This window comes from Danio rerio, chromosome 23, assembly GCF_052040795.2.
Source record: "Danio rerio strain M-AB ecotype USA chromosome 23, GRCz13ab, whole genome shotgun sequence".
Lineage (NCBI taxonomy): Eukaryota > Metazoa > Chordata > Actinopteri > Cypriniformes > Danionidae > Danio > Danio rerio.
The window spans coordinates 48,730,001-48,755,000 of NC_141043.1; the positions used below are offsets into that span (position 1 = coordinate 48,730,001).

Sequence of the window (25,000 nt, forward strand, 5' to 3'; positions counted from 1 at the left end):
CTAAAAACTCAACTATTTAGTCTCCACTTCACTTCCTAATCTGCAATTGCCTCTCTGAATATCACACTAATTGTACAAAAAAAAAAGAAAAGAAAAAAAAACTAATACTACTAATACTTCCCTTCTTAGACTTTACAGACCTGAAACTTGCTTATAGCACTTATTCATTGTTGCTCTTGGTTGTGTAAATTGCTTCCTTGTCCTCATTTGTAAGTCGCTTTGGATAAAAGCGTCTGCTAAATGACTAAATGTAAATGTAAATGTAATATTAATAATAATAACACTGATAATAATATTAATAATAATAACACTAATAACACTAATAATAATAACAATATATTAATAATTAACAGTAACAATAATAATAACAATAATAATAAAAAGAAGGCAAAAAATAAAGTTAAGGATTTCATTTTCTAAAGTGTCATCTGCCAACCGAGAGCGTTTACAATCAAAGTTATTAAACTTTACGATGCTTTGCTTTAATGGTTGGGTGTTTTGCTTTATATCTTTATGGCAGGCGATATCTTTATGATATTTTACAATCATGTTCAGTCTACAAAAAAAAGCAGCTGTAATGTTCGTTTTAGAATGCAACTCTGGTTTCTTCGCACCTCTTGGCGGGGGTGAGGACGGAGAACCGGCGTCTGAGTCTTGCACAGCGCAGCAGCTGGAGCGAATCCGTCAGAGCATCTCTGAAAGAGGAAAACGACAGAAATAGTGGTTACATATGTGTTAAAATAGACCTATTGTGGCCTTTTTACAAGACGTAAAGTCTCTGATGTCTCAAGAGTGTGAAGTTTTAGCTGAAAATAGCACACAGATAATGTTCTCCAGCTCTCCGGAACTGACCCTTTCAGACTTTGATCCTCACGATGCGTACACACACTGACACTCACACACCATACACTTGGATAGTGATGTTTTGTTGACCGCATGTCGCTTTAAATGCAAATGAGATTGTGCTCTTCTAAGAAGAGGGCGGAGCTACAAACACCATAGTGACAGATGTAAAACAGCAGTGTGTGTGTTGTGAGTGCTGGTCATGTGCGCTTCAGTGTGAGTGTGTGCTTCATGCTTCTGTCAGTCTATGTCGCTCCTGTTGCTGTTCATCTGAAACGCCACATCTATAATCCTCTTAGTCTATGCTGACATTACCTTCAGCAGCTCAAACACTCTAATGGCTAATGGACAGACGGCTGCTTCTCACTCAGGGCTGCTGTTTATGCAAATGAGGAAGAGATGGGACTGGTGGGTGTGGCTTTCCCCCTCTGATGTATGATATACACATATTCACACACACACACACACACACACACACACACACACACTATAACACATGTGTTTGTACTGTGGGGGAAACCGGAGCACCTGGAGGAACACGGGGAGAACATGCAAACTCCACACAGAAACGCCAACTGATCCAGCCGAGACTTCAACCAGTGACCTTCTTGCAGTGAAGCCATTGTGCCACCTCAGTTCCAATAAAAAGGTTTTATACTACATGTTGATAATCTATAAAAACAAAGCGCAATCGACTTCACTGACTCAAACTGTTGATTCAGGATCATGACATCAATTACAGCAGGGGCATGCTTTATGGCACAGCGGTAAAAAAAGGTAATCAGAAGCTTATTAGTTCTCGTCAGTGTGCATGTTTGATTATAGAAACAAGGCATGCAGATGTAAAACACCAAGTTCTCTTGTCCTGCTACAGCCTCTTCAGCCGCTGTCAAGCATCATGTAATCCTGAAGCAGTATTTTCAGACAGTCAGCTAAACAGGAGTCTATATGGAGCAAACGGAGAATACTTTTCCACTGCGTTACACCAAATACAAGCAATAAACACATTCCCGAACACTTCTGTCATTCATACTCTACATCCCACAGAGCAAATGTTTTCTGGCCCAGCTCCAGGCCACACTGGATTAAAGAAACGTGGACCATAACTGGCCCGAATCTCAGCCAACTTATCCCCCTTAACTGGCCCAAAACAGGTTTATTATTGGTACCGATTCTCAGCTATAAGTAACACCACCCTTTAAGCAGAAACCCCAAAAACTGAGCCATAACCCCGCGTAATGTAGGGTTGTGACGATGAGGAAATTTCCCCCCCGGTTAATCAACATGTGACAACATCGGTAATACCAGCCTGATCTCACGAGAAAACATAAGTATTTTACGTTTTGCCAGTTTAGTGGCTAATTCGTACGATTTCAGTCGTACGAAATGATACGATTTTAAAAAGGAGGTGTGGCACCTAACCCCACCCCTAACCCCATTTGTCATTGGGGGATACGCAAATCATACTAAATTGTACGAATTACATCGTACGAATTCATACGAATTAGCCACTAAATGAAAAAGTTACGAATTGCCGTGAGATTGTGTTGGTAATACCGGTGGGGGTGGGGGTGGGGGTTTCTTCTTTTTTTCTGCTTTTAAAAAAGCTTATAAATGCGTTCGTATAGTTTCACTTTCAGTTTTGCAGGAATTGCCAACACGCGCTGCATAAGAGCGCTATACACATACACTGACTGTCAAGATGACAAGTGCTGGACAAACTCCACGGGACCAGTTATGTTTGTTTAGTTATTTGCGTGTTGTTCCTTTTTAAAACACCTTTTATTTGTAAAATCTCTCAAGTTAATATTGGTTAATATTGGTATCTGGTAACATAATCTCCCTCAGAGATATTGGAGTTCAATAAGGTGGTGCGCAGTATGACTATTGACCAACACCTCCCTGTAAATTTACACACTTCATAGACTACAGCTGTGGTGTTTTGTGAATGCATGTTTTAAATGACAGAGCGACGTGCTTCATTTAGTTTTTATTGTAAAATATACACTATAACCCAGTACACAGTAAATGTATTTATACATATTGGCGGCGTATAGCCGCTTAGCTTAAATAGATCAAGCATATTTTTATTAATATTAAAACATATTGATACAAACTAGCCACCCTTCGATTTTTTTTTTAGTTTCCGTATATTTTTTATCAAACGGAAAATGCAATGAATTGTTTATTTTGGTTTTCATTTTATTAGAATTAATATAATTATTAGGCGACACCACTGCTACATAACATTGGCTCTGATTGCGTTTATACAGACATCCTACAGATAGACGTTTTGGCTCAGGCACTTTCATGTCTGTTAATTTCAGTGCTGTATTTTGACAGATTTCGCAAAGGCTTCAGCTATTCTGTTCGCTGGTACCAGCCTCAGTTTTACGACTTGACATGTGTGGCGTCTGTATCAATGTCTGGTTTATTCCGCTGTGCTAACCTCTGAAACAGACACTAAGCCGAAGGAAAATGAATGACTGAAAGAAGTAAATGAATATTAATGTTTAACTCTTTACTCATTTATTACATCAAGTAAATGTGTAAATATTGACTTTAGAAATTATCCTTGACATACCAGGCGCAAGGCGTGGCGCAATAGTCTTTTGATAGTTTCAGCTTGGCGTAAGAGTGGTTTTGAGGTGTTGCGCTACGCTGTTTAAATAGCAAATGCATTAGCGCTCATATGTGCGCCCATAGGCGTTCTGGTCTAAAAAGGAAGGCGTTCTGAGGCGCACTGCTGGCGCGCTGCTATTTTGACAAACTATAATAGATTTTTCAATAGACCAAAACAAACCCGGTCTAAACTCCAGCGCAGAGCACATTAGTTGTGCGCCTTGCTTACACACTGCTTAATGCACTCAAAATTTTTGATCAAACTGCTTATTTACAGTGACCCCACCCACACACACACACACACACACGTGCACACCCACACACACACACATGCGCACACACACGCGAACACACAACAAATGTTTATTTTGGATATAATTAATCATGATTAAACAAAGATTAAGGTCTCTATTTTGATGGTCCATGCACAGAGCGCAAAACGCAGGGCGCAAATGCTTTCAGGGCGTGTCAGGACGCATTTTTGCTAATTTAAGGACAGGAAAATCCACTTTGCGCCGTGGCACATGGTGTAACAGGGTTGAGTTTATTCTCTTAATGAGTTATAGGTGTGTTTTGAGAATAAACCAATCAGAGTCTCATCTCCCATTCCCTTTAAGAGCCAGCTGCATTGCATCATGAGCGCATTTTGACGTAAAGTAAGTTCACTTTCGCTTTTACTCTCGTGGATAGGGAAACCTTTACGCACAGACATCCATTAGCCTAAAAATAATTAATTTCGTTTGTTAAGCGCAAAGATTTGTTTCAAAACTATTTCTAAATTCAGTTCTAATTTCCAGCAAACGAATAAATGAACAATAATGACCAAGTGTGGTCAAAATATTTCCAAATACACCTGCCATGCCCCATATGGTCTAAAACCTGCAGGTGGTCAAATCTAAGCTTGTTTTTAATAAAACAAATATAAATATGGATATAATAAATAATACTGCTAATAATAATAACATTATACAAAAGCAGATTGTTATGGATGAACTGAAAAAGCCTCCCGAGATGAAGAAAGTCAGGCAGTGGTTTTTAAATCTTCATGTAGGCTAGAAATTAATAGTTTTTGTAATATTTTAATAATTTTTATTTATATCCTGTATATATCCTTTTATATATATATATATATATATATATATATATATATATATATATATATATATATATATATATATATATATCATATATTTTTCATATGTAAAGATATTTGCGTATTGCTCTGCATCTTGTTTGTAGTGTGTAAGCCAGGCGCTCTTTGCGCCAGACAATAGACCGACTTTGTTCTGGTCTAAAGATCAGACTATTTACAGTTTCTCAAAATAGCAACGCGCCAAAACACGCCTGCTTTTTTAGACCAGAACGCCTATGGGCACATATGCTATTTAAACAATGTGGCGCATCACCTCAAAATGACCCTTGCGCCGAGCTAAAAGTAGCAAAAGAGTATTTCGCTGCGCCTTGCGCCACATTGCGCCGGGTGTATGATAGAGCCCTATTAGTTTTTAAGATATCTCAGCCTGATCTCACGAGAAAACGTAAGTATTTTACGTTTTGGCAGTTTAGTGGCTAATTCGTATGAATTCGTACGAGTTCAGTCGTAAGAAAATGTACGATTTTAAAAAGGAGGCGTGGCACCTAACCCCACCCCTAAACCCAACCGTCATTGGGGAATACGCAAATTGTACTAAAATGTACGAATTAGATCGTACGAATTTGTACGAATTAGCCACTAAATGAAAAAGTTACAAATTGCCGTGAGATTGCGTTGGATATCTTGCATAACTCAACATGAAGGAATTGTGTGGAAGTCAGCATTGTGGTGTGCATGGAATTTCTTTCAAAAACCACCACTGCTAAATAAAATAAATAGCTCTACATTTCGAAATGCTTTTTTCTACATTCACTGCATGACTCTATTAAAACACAGAGAAACCGATTCAAAATCCAGCCATTCAGTCAAGACAAGAGCAATATTGTGTTAGTAAATAATTGTAAAAGTGTATTTCATTCATTTTCCATCAGCTTAGCCCATTATTCATCATGGGTCGCCACAGCGGAATGAACCACCAACTATTCCATACCAACTACACGCATAAACGTTTCTTTCTCAAAAACACAAACCCATACAAGCATGCTGCTCAGGTATTATTGTAGCCCAGCTTGTGCTGTTTACACTGTTGTCACACTTTAGCCATTAATATGTTTTAAAATACTGAAAACAACACACATGTCAGTGCATGTCCAAACTTCCCCAGAGCCCCAAAACACCCTCAGACCCCTAAGGGTTAAAATGGCTTTAAAACAATTAAAAACTGCTTTTACTCTAGCCAAAATAAAACAAATAAGACTTTCTCCAGAAGAACAAAAATACTGTGAACAATCCCTGAATCTGTTCAACATCATTTGCGAAATATTTGAGTAAGAACAAATATATAGAGGACTTCAACACTATATACACACATACATACACACACATATAAGTATTGTATACACACACACACACACACACACACACACACACACACATACATATATATATATATACATACATTATATATATATATATATATATATATATTCACTAAGGAAGATGAGATGGTCTGATCTGACCAGAGGAAATATGAAGTATCGCTGAACTCACCCGTGTGAGTGTGTGTCCAGTGTGTAGAAGAACATCACACACACACTCTGAGAGACAATCAGGACCACCAGCAGCCTGAAGACCCACTGCACCAGCGCCATCAGTGTGTGTGTGTGTGTGTGTGTATGAGAAAGGTACAAAAGTCACACACCTGTCTGTAGCTCCACACCTCATCTGATATACATCATAAAGTCGTCATGATAATCTGCTGTGACATCAGTGAAGATCAGCAAACCTGAAACCCAAAGCTTGCGGATCAAAATCAGCATTCACAGTCGATTCTTTTGAACGTGTCCCTTATTCTGCTGAGATTCATTTTTTCATTTTATGAGCTAATTTTTCATTATTAATGCGTTGGCGCTGTGGGTAGCTCGCTCACAGCTCACCTCACAGAAAGAAGGTCTCTAGTTCGAGTCCTGGCTGGATCAGTTGGTGTTCCTGTGTGGAGTTTGCATGTTCTCCCTGCGTTCGCGTGGGTTTCCTCCGAGTGCTCTGGTTTCCCCCACAGTCCAAACACATGCAGTACAGGTGAATTGGGTAGGCTAAATTGTTCGTAGTGTATGAGTGTGAATGAGTGTGCATGGGTGTTTCCCAGTGATAGGTTGCAGCTGGAAGGGCATCTGCTGCGTAAAACATGTGCTGGATAAGTTGGCGGTTCATTCCGCTGTGGCGACTGCTGATTAATAAAGGGACGAGGCAGACAAGAAAATGAATGAATGAATGAACACAGGCGACACAGTAGGCAGTGCTGTCGCCTCACAGAAAGAAGGTCGCTGGTTCGAGCCTCGACTTGGTCAGTTGCCATTTCTGTGTGGAGTTTGCATGTTCTCCCTGCGTTCATGTGGGTTTCCTCCGGGTGCTCTGGTTTCCCCCACAGTCCAAACACATGTGGTACAGGTGAATTGGGTAGGCTAAATTGTCCGTAGTGTATGAGTGTGTGTGTGAATGTGTGTGTGGATGTTTCCCAGAGATGGGTTGCGACTGGAAGGGCATCTGCTGCGTAAAAGCTTGCTGGAAAAGTTGGTGGTTCATTCTGCGTTAGCGACCCCGGATTACTAAAGGGACTAAGCTGACAAGAAAATGAATGAACACAACCAGGAGTGAATCTTTCAGTGTTTCTCTTAGGATATAAATATAAAAGATTGAAATATTACAAAACATTATATTCTAGCCTACATAAATACAAAAACAATACTTTCATGCCTTCTTCATCTCGATGGGGCTTTTTAAAATTTATTTATAACAATCTGCTTTTGTATAATGTTATTATTATTAGCAGTATTATTTATTATATGCAGATTAATATTTGTTTTATTAAAAATGCTTAGATTTGCCAGGTTTCAGACCATGTGGGGCACAGCATGTGTTTTAGGATATAACTCAGTTTTCAGAGCACACTTCATTATTATTGTTCATTTATTCATTTGCTGGAAATTAGAACTGAATTTAGAAATAGTTTTGAAACAAATATTTGCGCTTAACAAGCTAAATTAATTATTTATAGGCTAATTGATGTCTGTGTAAAGGTTTCCCTATCCAAGAGAGAAAGTGAAAGTAGATCATGAGATGCCTCATCTCTCGTTCTCGCGCTGCAGATGCTGTTTAACTGTTTTCTCGCTAGTGAAGCGTTCAGTTTTTCCACTTACAAAGTCGTCATGTAAATAGCAAATGCGCTATGGCGTGACTCAACTGAATCTTAAAGGGAATGGGAGATGAGACTCTAATTGTTTTATTCTCAAAACACACCTGTAACTCATTAAGAAAATAAGCTCAACCCTGTTAGACCATGTGCCATGGCGCAAAGCGGATTTTTCCGTCCTTATATTAGCATAAGTGGATTCTGACACACCCTGAATGCATTTGCGCCCTGCGCATGGATCGTCAAAATAGAGCCCACAGTGTCAGAAAGGGTTTTTAACCATGGCTGCACGATATTGGTAAAATTGGACATTGTTTTGATAAGATATTTATTGCTATATTAATATAATTTCACCAGTTGATCTAAATAGCTCTTATTGCAAAGATTTCATTATTTTTTTATTCTGTGCGGTGCATCGGCATAAAATAAAATAACAAGCATATACAAATACAAAAAGTGAAATAAACAGAGCTTTATTTATTTATTAATTTTTTGTGTGTGTGTGTGTGGGGGGGGGGGGGGTTGTAACAGTAATGAAGTACAAAGAAATGTAAAATAACATCATAATTGTTGTTTAAATAATAACAAACAGTAGATTTAGGTTCAGCCTAGAATCCAGAAGGAACAATGCGGTTTTCGGCCAGGCTGTAGTACACTGGGCCAGCGCTAGGGTGCTCAAGGGTTCATGAGCATGCCCAACCAGTCCACATTTGTTTTGTGGACTTGGAGAAGGCATTTGACCGTGTCCCTCTTGGGATTCTGTGGAGGATGCTTTGGGACTATGGGCTCCAGTGTTTCCTCTAGTATTTTTTCCAGCTGCGGCGGCAGGTCAAATCGACCAACTACCTATGGGTTAATTTCAATGACAAATGGAGAAATGTGGTGAGCGCAGTATTACAAGTCGGGATCGCATTTATGTAACGTTAATACGAGCATGTTAATCTCTTTGCTTGCGCATCGATTTCCTCTGCTCGTGCACAAAACTTCTTGCATGCCCTCAAATATAAGCTGCACAAGCGCAGATCTTCTTGTGCGCTCTCAAATAAACACTGCAGAAGTGCGATTTAGCGGGTTTATGTAGTAGTCAGTTTGTCTCCAACATTTATTAGATTTGCTAGGAATATTTCTGAATGTCTCCAATAGACCTGCAGAGCGGCATTAATGTGTCCTGAAGTAAAGTGAAACGGCTATAAACTCCAGCAAGGTAACGTTAAAGTTTTTGTATGCAGAATCACAGACCTTTATCTATAAATAAAGTATATTTATTGACACTCTTCATCTTAACTGAAAGCTTCGTCATGTTTGCTGGCCTCAAGTACCTGTTAGTCAGTCAGCACGTCACCTTAAAGTGTTAAACAAATAACGCACAGCCCTTCTACGGTAATAGAGAAGTTTGCACTGTTATAATTCACTTACCTTTTAAGGCGTTGAGGTGCGATTATTACCCACTATTAAAAACAACAACAATGACTGAATGTTTTGAATTAATAAGAAGCTGTAATGTAGCCGTGGCGGGATGAATTTTGGCGTGGTGCACCGCTATGGAAGAATGAATGTAGCGCAAACCATGCGGTCAGAGGCGCTCTGTTACGGTCTGTCTCGTCCCTGTATGAACAGAGTAGGAGCAATAAGTCCGACTTGTTTCCAGTGCATGTTGGGCTCCAGCAGGGCAGAATTTCAAAGTGCAGCCTTGGGCTGGAGGGGGTCCGGTTCGGGGACCACAAGATTTCATCTCGGTTACTTGCAGATGATGTTGTTCTGTTGGCTTCATCAAACATGGACCTTCAGCATGCACTGGGGCAATTTGCTGCAGAGTGTGACGCGGCTGGGATAAGAATCAGCACCTACAAGTCCGAGGCCATGGTGCTCCACCGGAAAAAAATAGTTTGCCATCTCCAAGATGGAGGAGAGTCCTTACCCCAGGTGGAGGAGTTCAAGTATCCTGGGGTTTTGTTCAGGAGTGAGGGAAGGATGGAGCGTGAGATTGACAGGCAGGTCAGTAAAGTGGCAGCAGTTACGCGGGTCAATGTACCGGTCCGTTGTGGTGAAGAAGGAGCTGAGCTGAAAGGCAAAGCTCTCGATTTACCGGTCAATCTACGATCCTACTCTCACCTATGGTCATGAGCTTTGGATCACGACCGAAATGATAAGAAATGAGTTTCCTTCGCAGGTTGGCAGGGCGCACTCTTATAGATAGGGTGAGGAGCTCTGACAGCCAGGAGGAGCTCTGAGTAGAGCCGCTGCTCCTCCACATCGAGAGGACGCCTGCCTAGGGAGGTGTTCCAGGCATGTCCAACCGGAAGGAGACCTCGGGGAAGACCCAGGACATGCTGGGGGGACTATGTCTCTCGGCTGGCCTGGGAATGCCTCGGGATTCCTCTGAATTTAGCCAGGACACCAGGGTTACACCACTACTCTTTACCAGAAGTGCCATGGGGTTATTAATGAGCACAGAGAGTCAGGAGCTCAGTTTAACGCTCACTGACAGTATAGAGTCCCCTTCGCTATTCTGGGACATTAGACCACAGGTTGAGCGCCCCCTGCTGGCCTCTCTAACACCACTGCCAACAGCAACCTAGTTTACCCATGTGGTCTCCCATCCATATACTGACCAGGTTCAGCCCTGCTTAGCTTCAGTGAGTAACCGGTCTTGGGCTGCAGGGTGATACGGCTCTGGCGAACCGGATCGGGCTCGGACACAAGGTGCACAGGCTCGGGTACGGTCAGGTTTCATTTTTTTGGGCCCGATCTAAGCTCGATTCAGTTCCCAGTGAATGAAACCAACTGCTGATGTACATTTATTATTCTATTCAGAACTGTTCAAAGTTGCTGTACGTCTTCAGTTTCAGAGCGACTTTAATCTGCTCAAACTGAACCAGTGCTTTAAGTGAAGTTTCACAAACTAATTTCGAGAGGAGCATGTGATAGGATTGACTACAGCTGATCCCTAATCACTAACTAGCCAATCGGATCATTCCAAATTTAATATCCGTCATTCATTCCTCATCTTCGTCCCAATCCCCCTCCCCAATCCGTCCCTTCTCCCTCTTCCTCAATTCTAAGTTCGGGCAACACGATGGCTCAGTGGCTGGCACTGTTGCCCCACAGCAAGAGGGTCATTGGTTCAAACACTAGCTGAGCCAGTAGACACTCTGTGCGGAGTTTGCATGTTCTCCCCGTGTTCGCATAGGTTTTCCCCAGGTACAAAAAAAACATGCAACAAAAGTTAAAATCACAAGCACCTACTACGTACAGTTAGCGGTCTATTTTTGGGAAGCTATCGAGAACTACTTGATCTCGTATCCCTCCTAATGCTTTTTGACCAGGCGGGAGCTTTGGGCACATCTATCTCCGAGCTCAGGGTTCTCTCCCGGGACAGCATGCCAAACCTGCTGAAATAGTCAAGCATTATCTAAGTGTGAACTCTTGAAAGTGCATATGAATGAGAGAATAATTACAGTCACAGAGTAAAACACACACACTTCTGTTTCCAATATTTAATTTCAAAAGGCAGCAAATAATTTAAAGCAGTTTGTACAAAGCTGGAGTACAAAATCTCTCAGACTAATGCTCTTTAAAAATATCTGATCTGATTACTCTATAATATCAAGTCAAATCTGATGGAGGGAGGAGTGAAGCGCACGGGACGCCTGGAACGCCATCCATAATTTACAGAGAAACACACACACACACAGACAGACAGACAGACAGGTCAGTTTCAGGGGTCTACGAATGACACCATGATGTAGCGCGTCCCCCGTGTGGTGGGAAGCCCCTCGTGGTAGTGTGTTAATCGGCCCGGGTGCATAAACGACCAGCCCTTCCTTGGGGACTCCACCTTACAGTTGTAGCGGAGAAACCGACAACCTCCACCCTACACACACACACACACACACACACACACACACACACACACACACACACACAAATATTAACAACATACAGAGAAATATACAAAGACAGAGACATACGCACACGCACACACACATGCATGCATACAGACAAACGCGGATGGCAATGCACACAGATGGACACACACAAACACATGCAGACAGACCAACACACACACAACAGACATATACACACACACACACACACAACAAATAGAAACACACACCAAACAAACATATATACATACATGCATAGACGCACACACATATAGAAAAACAGACACACACACACACACACACACACACACACACACACACACACACACAAACAGACACACACAGACACAATATCTGACAGTTGATATCTGACATGATGCATTCTGGGTAAATGTGGTGTGTTTAACAGAACAGAAGTGTGTGTGTGTGTGTGTGTGTGTGGGTGCATCTCACCTCGTAATCGACGCCTTTGCTGTTGAGGGCAATGTTGATGGTGAAGGTGGAGGAGTCGTGATGAGGACGGAGCGACGGCTGCTCGTCAGGACGATAACGAACCACGAAATTCATCACAGCCTGAGCCTGACACACACACACACACACACACACACACACACACACACACACACACACACACACACACACACACACACACACAATATTACATGTATATTTGTGTTTTATTTATTTTGGTGATTTAGAGTCAGTGGAAATGTTGAATATTTAGTGTGAGCTGGGGTTATTCTAGTGGTGGGCCGTTAACTTGCTGTGTTAATGCGAGACTCTTCTCGGGCGGTTAAAAAAATATGGCGGGTAATCTATTCTCAAATCTATTCTCTTGCGTGTCGGTGCATATTGGCATTCATGTAAACAACCGAGATCAAGGAGCAGCATCTGTGAGGCACGTGGGAATGGCTTTTCACAAACATGCATCAATTTGTTTTCACCAGCGTTGTTTCAGTTGCACAGACAGACAACTGTGAACAGAACAAACCTGCGCATTAATGTGAATAACCCCAAACATCTTCATTCTGTCTGGGATAAGCACTCTGAATGAACACACTTGCATTAAGAAAATCTCATCTCAAAGCTTTCACAGGGGCACTTATTTAGCACCGTCTCCCCGTGCCGCCCTGCATCAAGATGCCGCCCTGGGCGATCGTCTATACAGCCCATGCCTAAATCCGCCACTGGTATTGAAACAAGTGAAGTGTGAGTAAATAGTGAGTAAATTTTAATCTTTGAGTAAACGGTCCCTTTAAGGCCTGTGACTGTGTGAATATTTCAATATTTCAGAGTTTAAAACATCGGGCCACAAGAGATGTTTTGTAACTTTAATAAAGATGAAATAATATACAATGAAGACTGTGCAGTGGTGATTGTTTAATATCTGTATTATTTTGTGTTTACTATTAAGTGTGTGTCTCTGACCTTGGGATAGTATCCCGGGTAGAGTTTCTCAGTGACAGGAACGATGTACTCTTTGAGGAACTTCAGCCACTCCTTCTCAAACTGGATCTGATTCATGTGAATGTCCACTGTAGGAACGTTCTCATAACCTCCAGACAACCGTTCATCCTGAGACACAGAGGGAGATTAAGACAGACATTTTAACATGTACATACTTACACACAAACAAATACACGCACACAAATACACACACACAAAATACACACAAACAGACGTACACAATAGACAAACTAGTAATCGCACACATTTAAACACTCATAAACACACACACACTGACCTTGTGTCCTCCTCCAGACCACTGGCCGAATTCCTCCATGGTCTCGACGAGATCATCGCACATTCGTTCAGAGAAGGCAGGAAACCAGTACACATCTGGACACGGCTGAAACACACACACATACACTTCATTTAATTACAGTGATGAATAGAAGTGAAGCCATAAGTAACATCAATATTGACAACATTAGCTGCAACAATAATGGAAACAACAGCCATTAATAATCAATAACATTCACTATAATGCAAATCTCACTCCACTATAACTGATAAGGCAAGAAGGTCGTTAGTTCGAGCCTCAGCTGGACCAGTTGGCATTTCTGTGTGGAGTTTGCATGTTATCCCCGTCAGGGCCGGAGCAAGCTGAACTGCCGCTCTAGGCAAAGGACAGTCACGCCGCCCTCAAACCTAAAGTGAAAACGGGGTAGGGGTCTCTCTATTCTGCCGCCCTAGACGTGGATATAACTGAGGCGCGGGTGGCGAGAGTAGTTTAGGGGACGCCGCTCTCTCTATTCTGCCACCCTAGACACAGATGAGGGCGCGGGTAGTTTCAGGGACGCCGCTCTCTCTATTCTGCCGCCCTAGATGCGGGTATAACTGAGGCGCGGGTGGCGAGAGTAGTTTAGGGGACGCCGCTCTCTCTATTCTGCTGCCCTAGATGCGGATATAACTGAGGGTGCGGGTGGCGAGGGTAGTTTAGGGGACGCCGCTCTCTCTATTCTGCCGCCCTAGATGTGGATATAACTGAGGCGCAGGTGGCGAGGGTAGTTTAGGGGACGCCGCTCTCTCTATTCTGCTGCCCTAGATGCGAATATAACTGAGGCGCGGGTGGTGAGGGTAGTTTAGGGGACGCCACTCTCTCTATTCTGCCGCCCTAGATGTGGATATAACTGAGGCGCGGGTGGCGAGGGTAGTTTAGGGGACGCCGCTCTCTCTATTCTGCTGCCCTAGATGCGAATATAACTGAGGCGCGGGTGGTGAGAGTAGTTTAGGGGACGCCGCTCTCTCTATTCTGCTGCCCTAGATGCGGATATAACTGAGGCGCGGGTGGCGAGGGTAGTTTCGGGGACGCCGCTCTCTCTATTCTGCCACCCTAGACACGGATGAGGGCGGGTAGTTTCGGGGACGCCGCTCTCTCTATTCTACCACCCTACACACATGCATCAGCTCAAGAAGATTGTTATTTCAATTATAGACGTGCACACGAGCGATCGCGAGCTCTCTGGAGAAAGTGAATCCGCTCGCACTTTTAGACGGGATCGTAAAACAAAAACAGGACACGGCAGATTTTGTTCTTCTTGGCTTTGTGACTTTATCAAGATGATGACAAGATTTGTTTGAGCTCGGGTTGACCATGGCTCGTTATTATATGTGTGTATTATTACAGTGCAATGTCTCGACTGTGTATTTAAAAATGGCGCTTCATGCATTTTCATTCTTCTGCTTGTGTATGCGTGAGTGATGTATCTCTGTAAACCAGTAGCCTTCAGCACCTTTTGGTACCTTTTAGAAAGGGTGACCAAAAAGTTGTACGGTATGGTTTGATTTTAAGTACCTTTTTGACAGTGGCTATAAGCGCACTAAACCGAACTGTACCAAACTGCACCACTCAGTGGGAATGGGCCAATAGGTTTCAATGAGTATTTTATACCAACATTTTAGAGAAAATGTCAGACAGGTGGGCCTTTTGATCGGATAAATAAGTGGGCCCTGCAGTGAAAAAGTTTGAGAACCCCTGATCTAGCAGACAACAGAGGAAGAGCATATACAACGGTATGAAACGCTTTATAACATGTGATAAAATCCCAGGTGATGGAATGATGAAATGATGGAGTGATAAATGATGAGGTGTGCTGAGATGTTCAGTCTCACCTGCTCCACAACACTCTCGTCATCTTCAAATATCCTGGAGTAATTCTCATGAATGTACTTCTCTCTCCAGTCCTGACATCACACACACACAAATGAATGAGCGCACACAAACACACATACACATACAAACATAAAAATTCACATATATGCACATAAACATGCACACACACACACACACACACACACACACACACACACACACACAAAATTCACATATAAACAAATAAACAAATGCATGCATAAATGCACACACTGTACACCCACACAAAAACAAAATGCACACACACACACAAACACACAGAAACAAACACACACACAAATCAAATGCACAAACACAGAGAAACAAAATACGCGTGCACAGAAAAAAATTCACACATACATGAAAACAAACACACACACAAACATACAGAAACAAAAGTGCACACACAAACATAGTCTGTACATATACATATATGTGTGTGTGTGTGTGTGGGTTTGATGTCTAATGGTCTCACCACTGGGTTGTCGAATATCTGCCACATGTCTGGATGAAGACGACTGATGTTGTAGTTTGCAGACGAGACCAAGCGACCAAACTCATCTCTATTAGACACAAACATGAAGATGCCCTGCAGGAACACACACACACACACACACACTGAATTTACTCAAGAGTTTAAATATTTGTCTTTTTGTGTTGATTTGGGCACGTCATGGATAAATAAACATTTGCTAAAACACCAGTAGGTGAATTCCTGTTCTTTACAAGTGATTCACTCAAATGATTCATTTAGAACTGCTGATTTATTAAAGAGCAAAGCAAGTGACTGTATTTACCAACCCAAGCTCATTCTGGAAACGTAGCCCCGCGGACGTTTCTGGAGACCGCGATTTACGTGGCCGGAGGTACGCAAGGCCGCACTTAGTTTTTTTCGAGCGAACGCTGCGGGGCGGTGTGGCGCCGCTCCGCCCCTCCTCTTCGCGCTCGCCGGCCGACGGCTCGCCTCCGAGTGGAGGGCTTACCCGATGCAACCAGTTTGTCCGCTTAGCTCACAGCGTTGCGTCGGCAGAGCGGAGGCCCCGAAAGAGGAGGAGGAGCCGGCCGCGGGGACGACGACCTGGATCGAGTCCGGGGAACAGCGGTTCCGGAAATCAGGTAAGACGAAAAACGGAATCTGAAAAATAAGGGCGAGAACGCGGCGGGATCCAAAAACGTGGTCGAAATCGAAGATGAGGGCTTTTGCTTTTTTTTCTGGACGGCTTTTGCGAACCGTTGCTCGGGTTTAGAGAAAGGAGGAGGAGGAGGAGGAAGAGGAGGGCGGCCGAGTCGGCCGATCCGGCGACCTTTCGCGAGAAAGGGGCGCCAGAGATGCGAAAAAGCACGCACAGCGGCCTCTCGCGGATCCGCGAAAACAAAAACCGCTCAAATACGTACCTCCCGGGACGTAAATCGCGGTCCGCAGAAACGTCCGCGGAGCTACGTTTCCACAATGAGCCCGGGTTGGTGTTTACGAATGAACCACTGAATCATTGACTGAAATGATTCATTCAGAAAATGATTCATTCACAAAATAAACAGTGCAATGTTGCTATGAGCTTCGTTTGGACCATTTTCAATGAAAAAAAAAAGAAAACTTTATTATGTCTGAAATTGAGCTGAAAATTATAATCAAATTATTTGATGACAAAAAAAACGATCAATTAGATGTGCAGTAACTGATGCTTTGCAAAAAAAAAAAAAAAAACCTTTGTTATTTACTCTTTATTTATTTTAATTAAGGAATATGAAGCTTGTTTTTATTTCATCCTGTATTTATATTATTAGTGACTGTAATATCTGGTGAAATAAAAATAAAAAAAAATTGTCCATTGCTTACATGTAGAATATGGTGCTGTAGCTGCAAATTGAGTGGAATGCAATGAAGTTTATTGCTATACATATACAACACAAATGCGCAGCATGGTGGTTAGCACTGTGGCCTCACAGCAAGATCTCTGGTTTGAGTCCCGGCTGGGTCAATTGGTGTTTCTGTGTGGAGTTTGCATGTTCTCCCCGTGTGGGCGTGGGTTTCCTCCGGGTGCTCCGGTTTCCCCCACAGTCCAAACACATGCGCTATAGGGGAACTGATGAACTAAACTGCCCGTAGAGGAGTGTGAATGAGTGTTTCCTAGTACTAGGTTGCAGCTGGAAGGATATCCGCCGTGTAAAACATATGCTGGAATAGTTGGTGGTTCATTCCACTGTGGCGACCCCTGATTAATAAAGGGACCCAGTTAAAAAAAAACGTATGAATGACCTGCTCGCGGACGCTCTTGCAGAAGGACATGTCTGGATCCATTCCCTCCTGCTGGTAGAGAGAAACAGCAGCCAGACGCGAGCGCAGAGTCTCTCCACGGATCAGATACACCTGAGTGATGTAGGGAACGTTCCACAAACCCCTGGAAAACACAGCACAACACACTCACTACACTGATCAACACATACTGTACAGTGAAGCGTTTACATGTATGATCTTACCCAGATTACTTGCAGAACAGGGCTGTAAATCAACTCTGCATTGATTCTTATATTAATTTTTTAAATGCACTGCTATTCTCCTGAATTAAATCTGAGCTTTGTCTAGGCTAAACAGAACAGATGCAGTTTGAATGATTTGATATATTCAACTAATAAATCGACCAAGCCTTTTCCGTTCTGAGAACTACAGTTATTAAAGGGTCACGAAACACCAGAACACATGTGTTGAGCTGTTGACAGTGGTATATGTGTCCCACACTGCTATAAACACTATTAGGACACCTATATTTCACTAAAAAGTGTAAATCGGTTGTTTTTGCGTTATTTCAAGCAAATTCGTACTTCCTGTTTGAAATGAATTGTTGAAGCTGCGTCACGGTCATGACATAATAGCGTGTATTCCAGCGTGTAGACTGGACGTCTGTGCCAGAGTGTGTCTTATTACGTCTTACAGTGTGCTGCATTAATGCATGAGTAAGGCTTGGTTCAAACCAATCAGCGCGCTCTATTGTGCAACTTCATTAATATTCATTACTGTCACAGTGTTTAGACGACAGAGACGCCACGTTGTGTTGGCAAAACAAGCGTGAAGTGTTGCTTTTATAGTTTGCTGCCGTTAAGTTTCGTTTTCATTTTCTCTCTGTGAGAGCTCAGCTGGAGTCACGTGTGGATTAACAGTGTACGCGACGCTCGACAACAATAACTTACGTGTCTAAGGAGGATTATTGTTTACCTGAGAGCTGTTCTCATCTGCAAACGCTGAGATCCGGATTCGCTTGTAGTCTCCTCTTAATAAAGACGCGGCTCTAGTTGCTGGTGATTGTCCTGTCTATACAGATTTGGTAAGTGAGCGACCAGTGCTCTTTATTTATTCAGTTCGTATTTTATTCGTATCAAACAAACAATTGCACCGAGTGTAAACAAATTAGCACTAACAGTTACAACCAAATTATAACCTTGTGTTGGATTTTGTGACCGGAATAACACACGCGGCTTTCTGACGCTACCTGCCGTGTGCAAGTTTCCGGGAAATGCTCAGTTTATTTTTTCTCTCATTCGCCGTGCGGTATCAAACATTGCATGAAAAATACACGCTTAGAGCAGCTCCTCCAATCAAATATCTCGTTTGTCGCGAGGAACATGACTGAATTCCCTGAATGAAAGAGCCAAACTGCAGTTAAAGTCCACCATTTAATAATTTGGCAAATAATTCGACCACAGATGTCCATGTAAACACAGTCACTTTCTCCCCTGTGTGTGTGTGTGTGTGTGTGTGTGTGTGTGTGTGTGTGTTTTGACTCTGAAAGTCAGACACTTTGACTCTGAAAGTCAGAAAATAGACACTCCCACACCAAGCCCCTTTTCTTCCTCCGACCCTCCCCCCTAAACAGAGCTGGACACGCCCACTTTTCTGACTTTTTCCAAAGTAGAGGTGTGAAAACACCCTGCTGAAACGAGGGGGTTTCATGGCCCTTTAACAGCCTGGTCTTTGACATGCATAATTTGCCTTTTCAAGTTTTCAGAAATCAGTGTTTTTAAAGCTAATAAAGACAGCAGAAGTCAGTGATTTACTTTCATCATTGGGCCCGACATGTTTACTGCTCCAAAATATAATAAATGTTTCTTGAAATAAGTGCAGCTTATTTATAAACTAATTTGAAGAGGATCACATGCTTGACGGCCTGCAGCTAGTCCTGCATTATTCAATTTATGATTCACCAATCAGACGATTCCTAAGCCACTATAAATACTGCAAGTTCCATATGACAGCCATTTTCGTTTTGAAGAAACTCCCCTTCCACCCCTACTCCTCCTCCTTTCCTAGATAGGTGGCACTGTTGCCTCACAGCAAGAACGTCACTGGTTCTAGTCCTTAAAAAGCCAGTCAACGTTTCTGTGCAGGGTTTCTCCCTGTGCTCACGTGGGTTCCTTCCACTGTCCACAAACATGCCAACTAAATGAATCGACTAATCCAAATCGGCACCATAGACATCCTCCTTGTTAATAGTTATCTCTTAGGATCTCTATCTGTTCATGAGCTACTACAGCAGGAGAGTCCTCCAGATCTACCTGAGCTCAAACTCTCCTCTCGCCTTGTAAACAGGAGGGAGCCCCGGACTCAAGGATCTTATGAGCTCAGGGACAGCATGCCAAAAAAGCTTTATAATCAATCATCAAGTGTCAACTCTTGAAAATATATTGTGTTCAATGAGGGAAGAAGCTGTTGTTTTTTTACCCAGACATTTAAGAAAGGAACACATTGTAAAGCAGTAATCACAATACCGTGATATTTTTATACAAGGCTATCATTAGGGATGGCTGACGTGAAACTGGTGTTTCGACACAGTGTCCAGATCCTGAAGCGAAAGTGTTTTGGTGGATAAGGAGCCCAACCCCTCCTTTTTGAGTGTACCGAAGCATGATCCGAAAAACCCAGATCACATGACTCAAAAAACTCAGGTCATGTGACTAAAGTGTTCCGAAACACCTGGGGCCTCATGTACGAAGACTTGAGTGGAAATCCTACTAAAACATTGCGTACGCACAAAGCTGTAAATGTGCGTGCACAGAAAAAACTTCAGATGTATGAAACACTGCGTACGCCGAATCTCACGCATTTTCTTTTGTACATCTGAATGAACGTGAAACTGAGCGCACATGCACGAGCGCAAAACCCCTCCCTGCCTCCTCCCCCGTATGAATATGCTAATGACTCTACTTTGGCAAAACCAAGCGAAAAAGCAATGGCAAAAGCAAGCAAGAAGAGAAACTTTGAACAGAATGTGAACTGGAGGTGCTGCTTTCGGAGGTAGACCGGAGGACAACTGTGTTATTTGCAAGTTTGTCCTCCGGAATCAATAACAAAGGAAAAAAAATAGAGTGGGAGAGTTTAGCTGATGCGGTTAACACAGCTGGGTCTGAACATCGCACTGAGTGGATTTAAAAAAGAAATAGTGTGATTTATAGGTTTAAATGTTGTGATGCCATTAATAGTCTGTGTGGCGCAGCTCGTAAAACGCATGTCAACATGTTTTAACATGTTCGAGCATGAACTCGGTCTTCTTTTTCCCCGCTACATATCAGATTTTGCCCACTATTTATCACAAGAAGGCAAGTAGGAATCATTAATAAGTTTGTGCATCATATTTAATTTGCACATTTATTGAATGGAAATGTTTCTGATTCACACATGCAAATTCATCTTCAGATAGTGTCTTTATAGCACTGTGCGTGCAGTAGATAGCTCCGATTACATTGGGAAAACTGGCGACCGCTGCAAAATGCGCTTTAATGTTTGGCTGGTCAACTGTATGGTATGGAAACCTTATATACCTGCTAGATGAACCCGTCTCATACAGCTGCCATTGCAAGGCTCAGACACTTTGTAGAGAGGAATTTAACACAACTGCCTCTAGGAGTCGCCAATGGAAATAAAACAGACGCGCACAAAAAATGTGCGTACGCCAGCCATAAAGCTGGCGTGGAGCTGCGCACATTACCACGTTCATTTCATCGTTAGTAAATACAAACGTGAGCGACTCTGAGCGTGAAACCTGGCGTATGCAGCGTTGATACATGAGGCCCCTGGTCACAAGACTAAACTGACTCGGTCATTTCAGAAGCGTTTCGAGACTTAGCAAATCTGTCTTTGACTGACAGGGTCGGAGAAAAAAACAATGCTTTATGTAGGCTAGTGGACTGCATATTTGCACAGAGGAACTGTGCTGCAAATTTCCAGAGTTTGAATCCTAACTTGTACAAACTCTTCATTATGACTTGATGCATTTTAATAATGTTACTTTTTATAACCAAAACAAGACATATTTATTTACAAAGTGTCCGTTTGTATGTCAAAACAAAACATTTTACAAGAACAGAGCTTTTAATAAACCGTCATCTATAGCTGCGATGTGAACCCATTACCTCTACATGCAAGTCAGGAACTCTCATCGCTCCACTAAATCACTTGAAACCTCAACTCTAGAATGTGGGGTTTAATACCTAAATTTGCTGAACTGTTTCTTTACTAAAGCTATTTCAGAGCAATACATAAAAATGGCCACTAGGTGTCACTGTAGAGATTGGATTTGAAACGTTTCAAAGCTTCGACACATTTGCTTCGACTGTTTCAGTGATTCATGAAGCCTCGCTTTGCCCACCACTAGTTATCACACTGTCAGAATCGTACACCGGCTCATGCCTACTACTCACACTCTCTTGCTCTGGACGATGTCGATGTAGTCCTCTGCGCGCGAGTAGAAACCCTCCGGACTCAAAGCGCCCCAGAAGTTTGACCAGAGTTTCCCGTGTCGGGATAGCATGGGCGCGATCACACTCCTGTCAACATCAGCACAGACACACACTTTCATCAGCAGCACACAATAACATTAGCATTTTCTATTCATCTTTAATTCTATATCTCTTCCTCTTTATTTCTTTACCTCTACATCATTATTGATATCTCTTGAGCTTTTTACAATTTAGATTGTGTCAAAGCAGTTTAATATAGATGAAGTTCTAGTAGGGGTGTAACAGATCACAGTTGATCCGTACGGATCTCAACCCTTGGTCAACCCCACAGATTAATACTTTAATAAATTTGTAACGATCGTCATTCAAATCACATGTATGAAAGCATTTAGGCTTTCCTGTACAATACAAAGATGACGGAAGAAGTTGTGGTGGGTTATGGGGAATGTGCTGGGTTTTTCATGTTATTAAAGGTGTTTTCTGTCACTGCTCATTTAGCCTGCATTAATGCATTCAGTGTAAGCTGCATGATTAATCATTCAAAGATCGGGATCTCAACACCCACGCAACATATATTATAAATGTTGCTGATTTGCATAAATTTATTAATTCTTCTTTATTAAAAAGATTATCAAAAGAGATTCAGACTTCAGTCTACAAACAGTCAAAGAACACAGCAGTACTGGGAGACCAGTTTAAAGTTCAGAAATATCCACTGATGTTTATGGTAAAGATCAATGGCTCTATTTTGACGGTCCATGCGCAGAGCGCAAAACGCAGGGCGCAAACGCTTTCAGGGCGTGTCAGAACGCATTTTTGCTAATTTACGGACGGGAAAATGCACTTTGCGCCAAGGCACATGGTGTAAAAGGGTTGAGTTTATTTTCTTAATGAGTTATAGGTGTGTTTAGAGAATAAACCAATCAGAGTCTCATCTCCCATTCCCTTTAAGAGCCAGCTGCGTCACGCCAAGAGCGCATTCGCTATTTACAGGACGTAAAGTAAGTCTAAGTGGAAAAAATGAGCATTTCACAAGCAAACAGTTAACAGAAAACAGTTAAACAGAGCATCTACTGCGTGAGAATGAGAGATAATGGATCTACTTTCACATTTGCTCTTGGATAGGTAAACCTTTACGCACAGACATCCATTAGCCTATAAATAATAAATTTTGTTTGTTAAGCGCAAAGATTTGTTTCAAAACTATTTCTAAATTCAGTTCTAATTTCCAGCAAACGAATAAATGAACAATAATAATGAAGTGTGCTCAAAAACCTGAGTTATATCCTAAAACACATGCTGCGCCCCATATGGTCTAAAACCTGACAGGTGGACAAATCTAAGCTTGTTTTTAATAAAACAAATATAAATATGCATTTAATAAATAATACTGCTAATAATAATAACATTATACAAAAGCAGATTGTTATGAATGAACTGAAAAAGCCTCCCGAGATGAAGAAGACATAAAAGCAGTGATTTTTCATATTTATGTAGGCTAGAAAATAATATGTTTTGTAATATTTTAATCCTTTATATTTATATCCTATATCTATTCTTATTATATCCTATATATATCCTTAATATTTAGATGTTTTCATATTTAAAGATATTTGCCTATTGCTCTCTTGTGTGTATTAAGCAGTGTGTAAGTGAGGTGCAACTCTGCGCTGGAGTTTAGACCGGGTTTGTTTTGGTTTAATGAAAAATCTATTATAGTTTCTCAAAATAGCAACGCGCCAGCGGTCCGCCTCAGAACACCTCCCTTTTTAGACCAGATCGCCTATGGGCGCACATATGAGCGCTAATGCATTTGCTATTTAAACAGCGTAGCGCAACGCCTCAAAACCACTCTTGCGCCAAGCTGAAACTACCAAAAGACTATTGCACCACGGCTTGCACCACACTGCGCCGGGTATATGATAGGGCCCTAAATCACCATCATATGCATTTAACTTGCAGCTCAAAAATGAAAGTTGTTGGCAGCCATTACATTATTTAACTAGTAGGTGGCAACAAGCAGCCATCAAAAATATGCCACTGAATAATTCTTCAACGATGATCATCAAGCAATGAAACATGAAGATTTATGAGTGAATAACTAAATCGTTAATTGAAGATGAGACTAAAATAAATGTGGGTTGTACAAATGATGTTAGAATTAGCAACAGTATTAGCAACAGTAGCAGGAACAGTGAGTTTTCCACAGCACTGAACATATTACAGTTTATTATTATTCAGCTGATCATTTCTTCACTTTATTTTTAATAAAATTACAGCTTCTCAGTTCAGTTTGTTAAAACCAAGTTTCCCGCAGTGCTGTTTCTGTAATAAATGGAAAGTGAATGACATCCCTGTCTTTTTGGCTGATCCGAAAAATGATTCAATCCGTGACAAAAAAAACATAATATGTTAAATACAATTAAACAAATAAATAAATATATTAATTAATTAAAATGTTAACCATGATAGTTCCCTAGGAAATCTAGGAAAGGTCTCCTCCAAATTCATTAATTTTCTTGTCGTCTTAGTCCGTTTATTAATCTGGGCTCGCCACAGCGGAATGAACCGCCAACTTATCCAGCACGTTTTACGCATCGGATGCCCTTCGAGCCGCAACCCATCTCTGGGAAACATCCACACACACTCATTCACACTCATACACTATGGACAATTTAGCCTACCCAACGGCACTAGCTACTGCGCCACTGCATCGCATTTTCCCCCAAATTATGAGGTCTAATTGATATTTACAATTTAATATACAAATATCAGTGATGAAATTAATTAATAAAAAGTAAAAAACAAATAAATAAATACCTAAAATGTATTCAGATATTGGTTTCTCTCCCAAGATTTTTTTCCTACATTGTTTTCCACAATGCAATTTTCACTGCGCTATGATAATGTAACTACTATCATGTGCTATAATATTTGGTCTTGTGTTAATGCATAAATTGCTTATTACATTAAGTCATGATGCACACTCATGAAAATATTAA

The 25,000-nt window shown here is 41.7% G+C and overlaps 3 protein-coding genes across 8 annotated transcripts in view; all 3 read right to left on the reverse strand.

Annotated features, from left to right (window-relative positions):
* st8sia7.2 (ST8 alpha-N-acetyl-neuraminide alpha-2,8-sialyltransferase 7.2) overlaps positions 1-11,137 on the reverse strand; it is a 20,089-nt gene extending 8,952 nt beyond the window's left edge. For 2 of the 5 annotated variants that reach the window (XM_087307905.1, XM_087307907.1), the window contains exons 1-2: positions 6,110-6,246; positions 615-695 (exon numbers count right to left, since the gene is read on the reverse strand). In XM_087307905.1, coding sequence (XP_087164031.1) covers positions 615-695; positions 6,110-6,210 — 182 coding nt within the window. In that variant the 5' untranslated portion in view covers positions 6,211-6,246. Of the gene's footprint in view, positions 1-614; positions 696-6,109; positions 6,408-11,001 lie in introns of those variants that run through there. The other 3 variants (XM_087307908.1, XM_087307904.1, XM_087307906.1) reach the window with 3 other exon arrangements.
* tfr2 (transferrin receptor 2) overlaps positions 1-25,000 on the reverse strand; it is a 1,009,002-nt gene that overhangs the window by 875,248 nt on the left and 108,754 nt on the right. The window lies entirely within an intron of this gene.
* Positions 11,231-25,000, reverse strand: part of plod3 (procollagen-lysine, 2-oxoglutarate 5-dioxygenase 3) — a 35,326-nt gene continuing 21,556 nt past the window's right edge. For both annotated transcript variants that reach the window (XM_087305789.1, NM_001044343.2), the window contains exons 12-19: positions 21,960-22,085; positions 17,527-17,668; positions 15,745-15,858; positions 15,251-15,322; positions 13,380-13,484; positions 13,064-13,210; positions 12,089-12,214; positions 11,231-11,622 (exon numbers count right to left, since the gene is read on the reverse strand). In XM_087305789.1, coding sequence (XP_087161915.1) covers positions 11,467-11,622; positions 12,089-12,214; positions 13,064-13,210; positions 13,380-13,484; positions 15,251-15,322; positions 15,745-15,858; positions 17,527-17,668; positions 21,960-22,085 — 988 coding nt within the window. In that variant the 3' untranslated portion in view covers positions 11,231-11,466. The remainder of the gene's footprint in view (positions 11,623-12,088; positions 12,215-13,063; positions 13,211-13,379; positions 13,485-15,250; positions 15,323-15,744; positions 15,859-17,526; positions 17,669-21,959; positions 22,086-25,000) is intronic.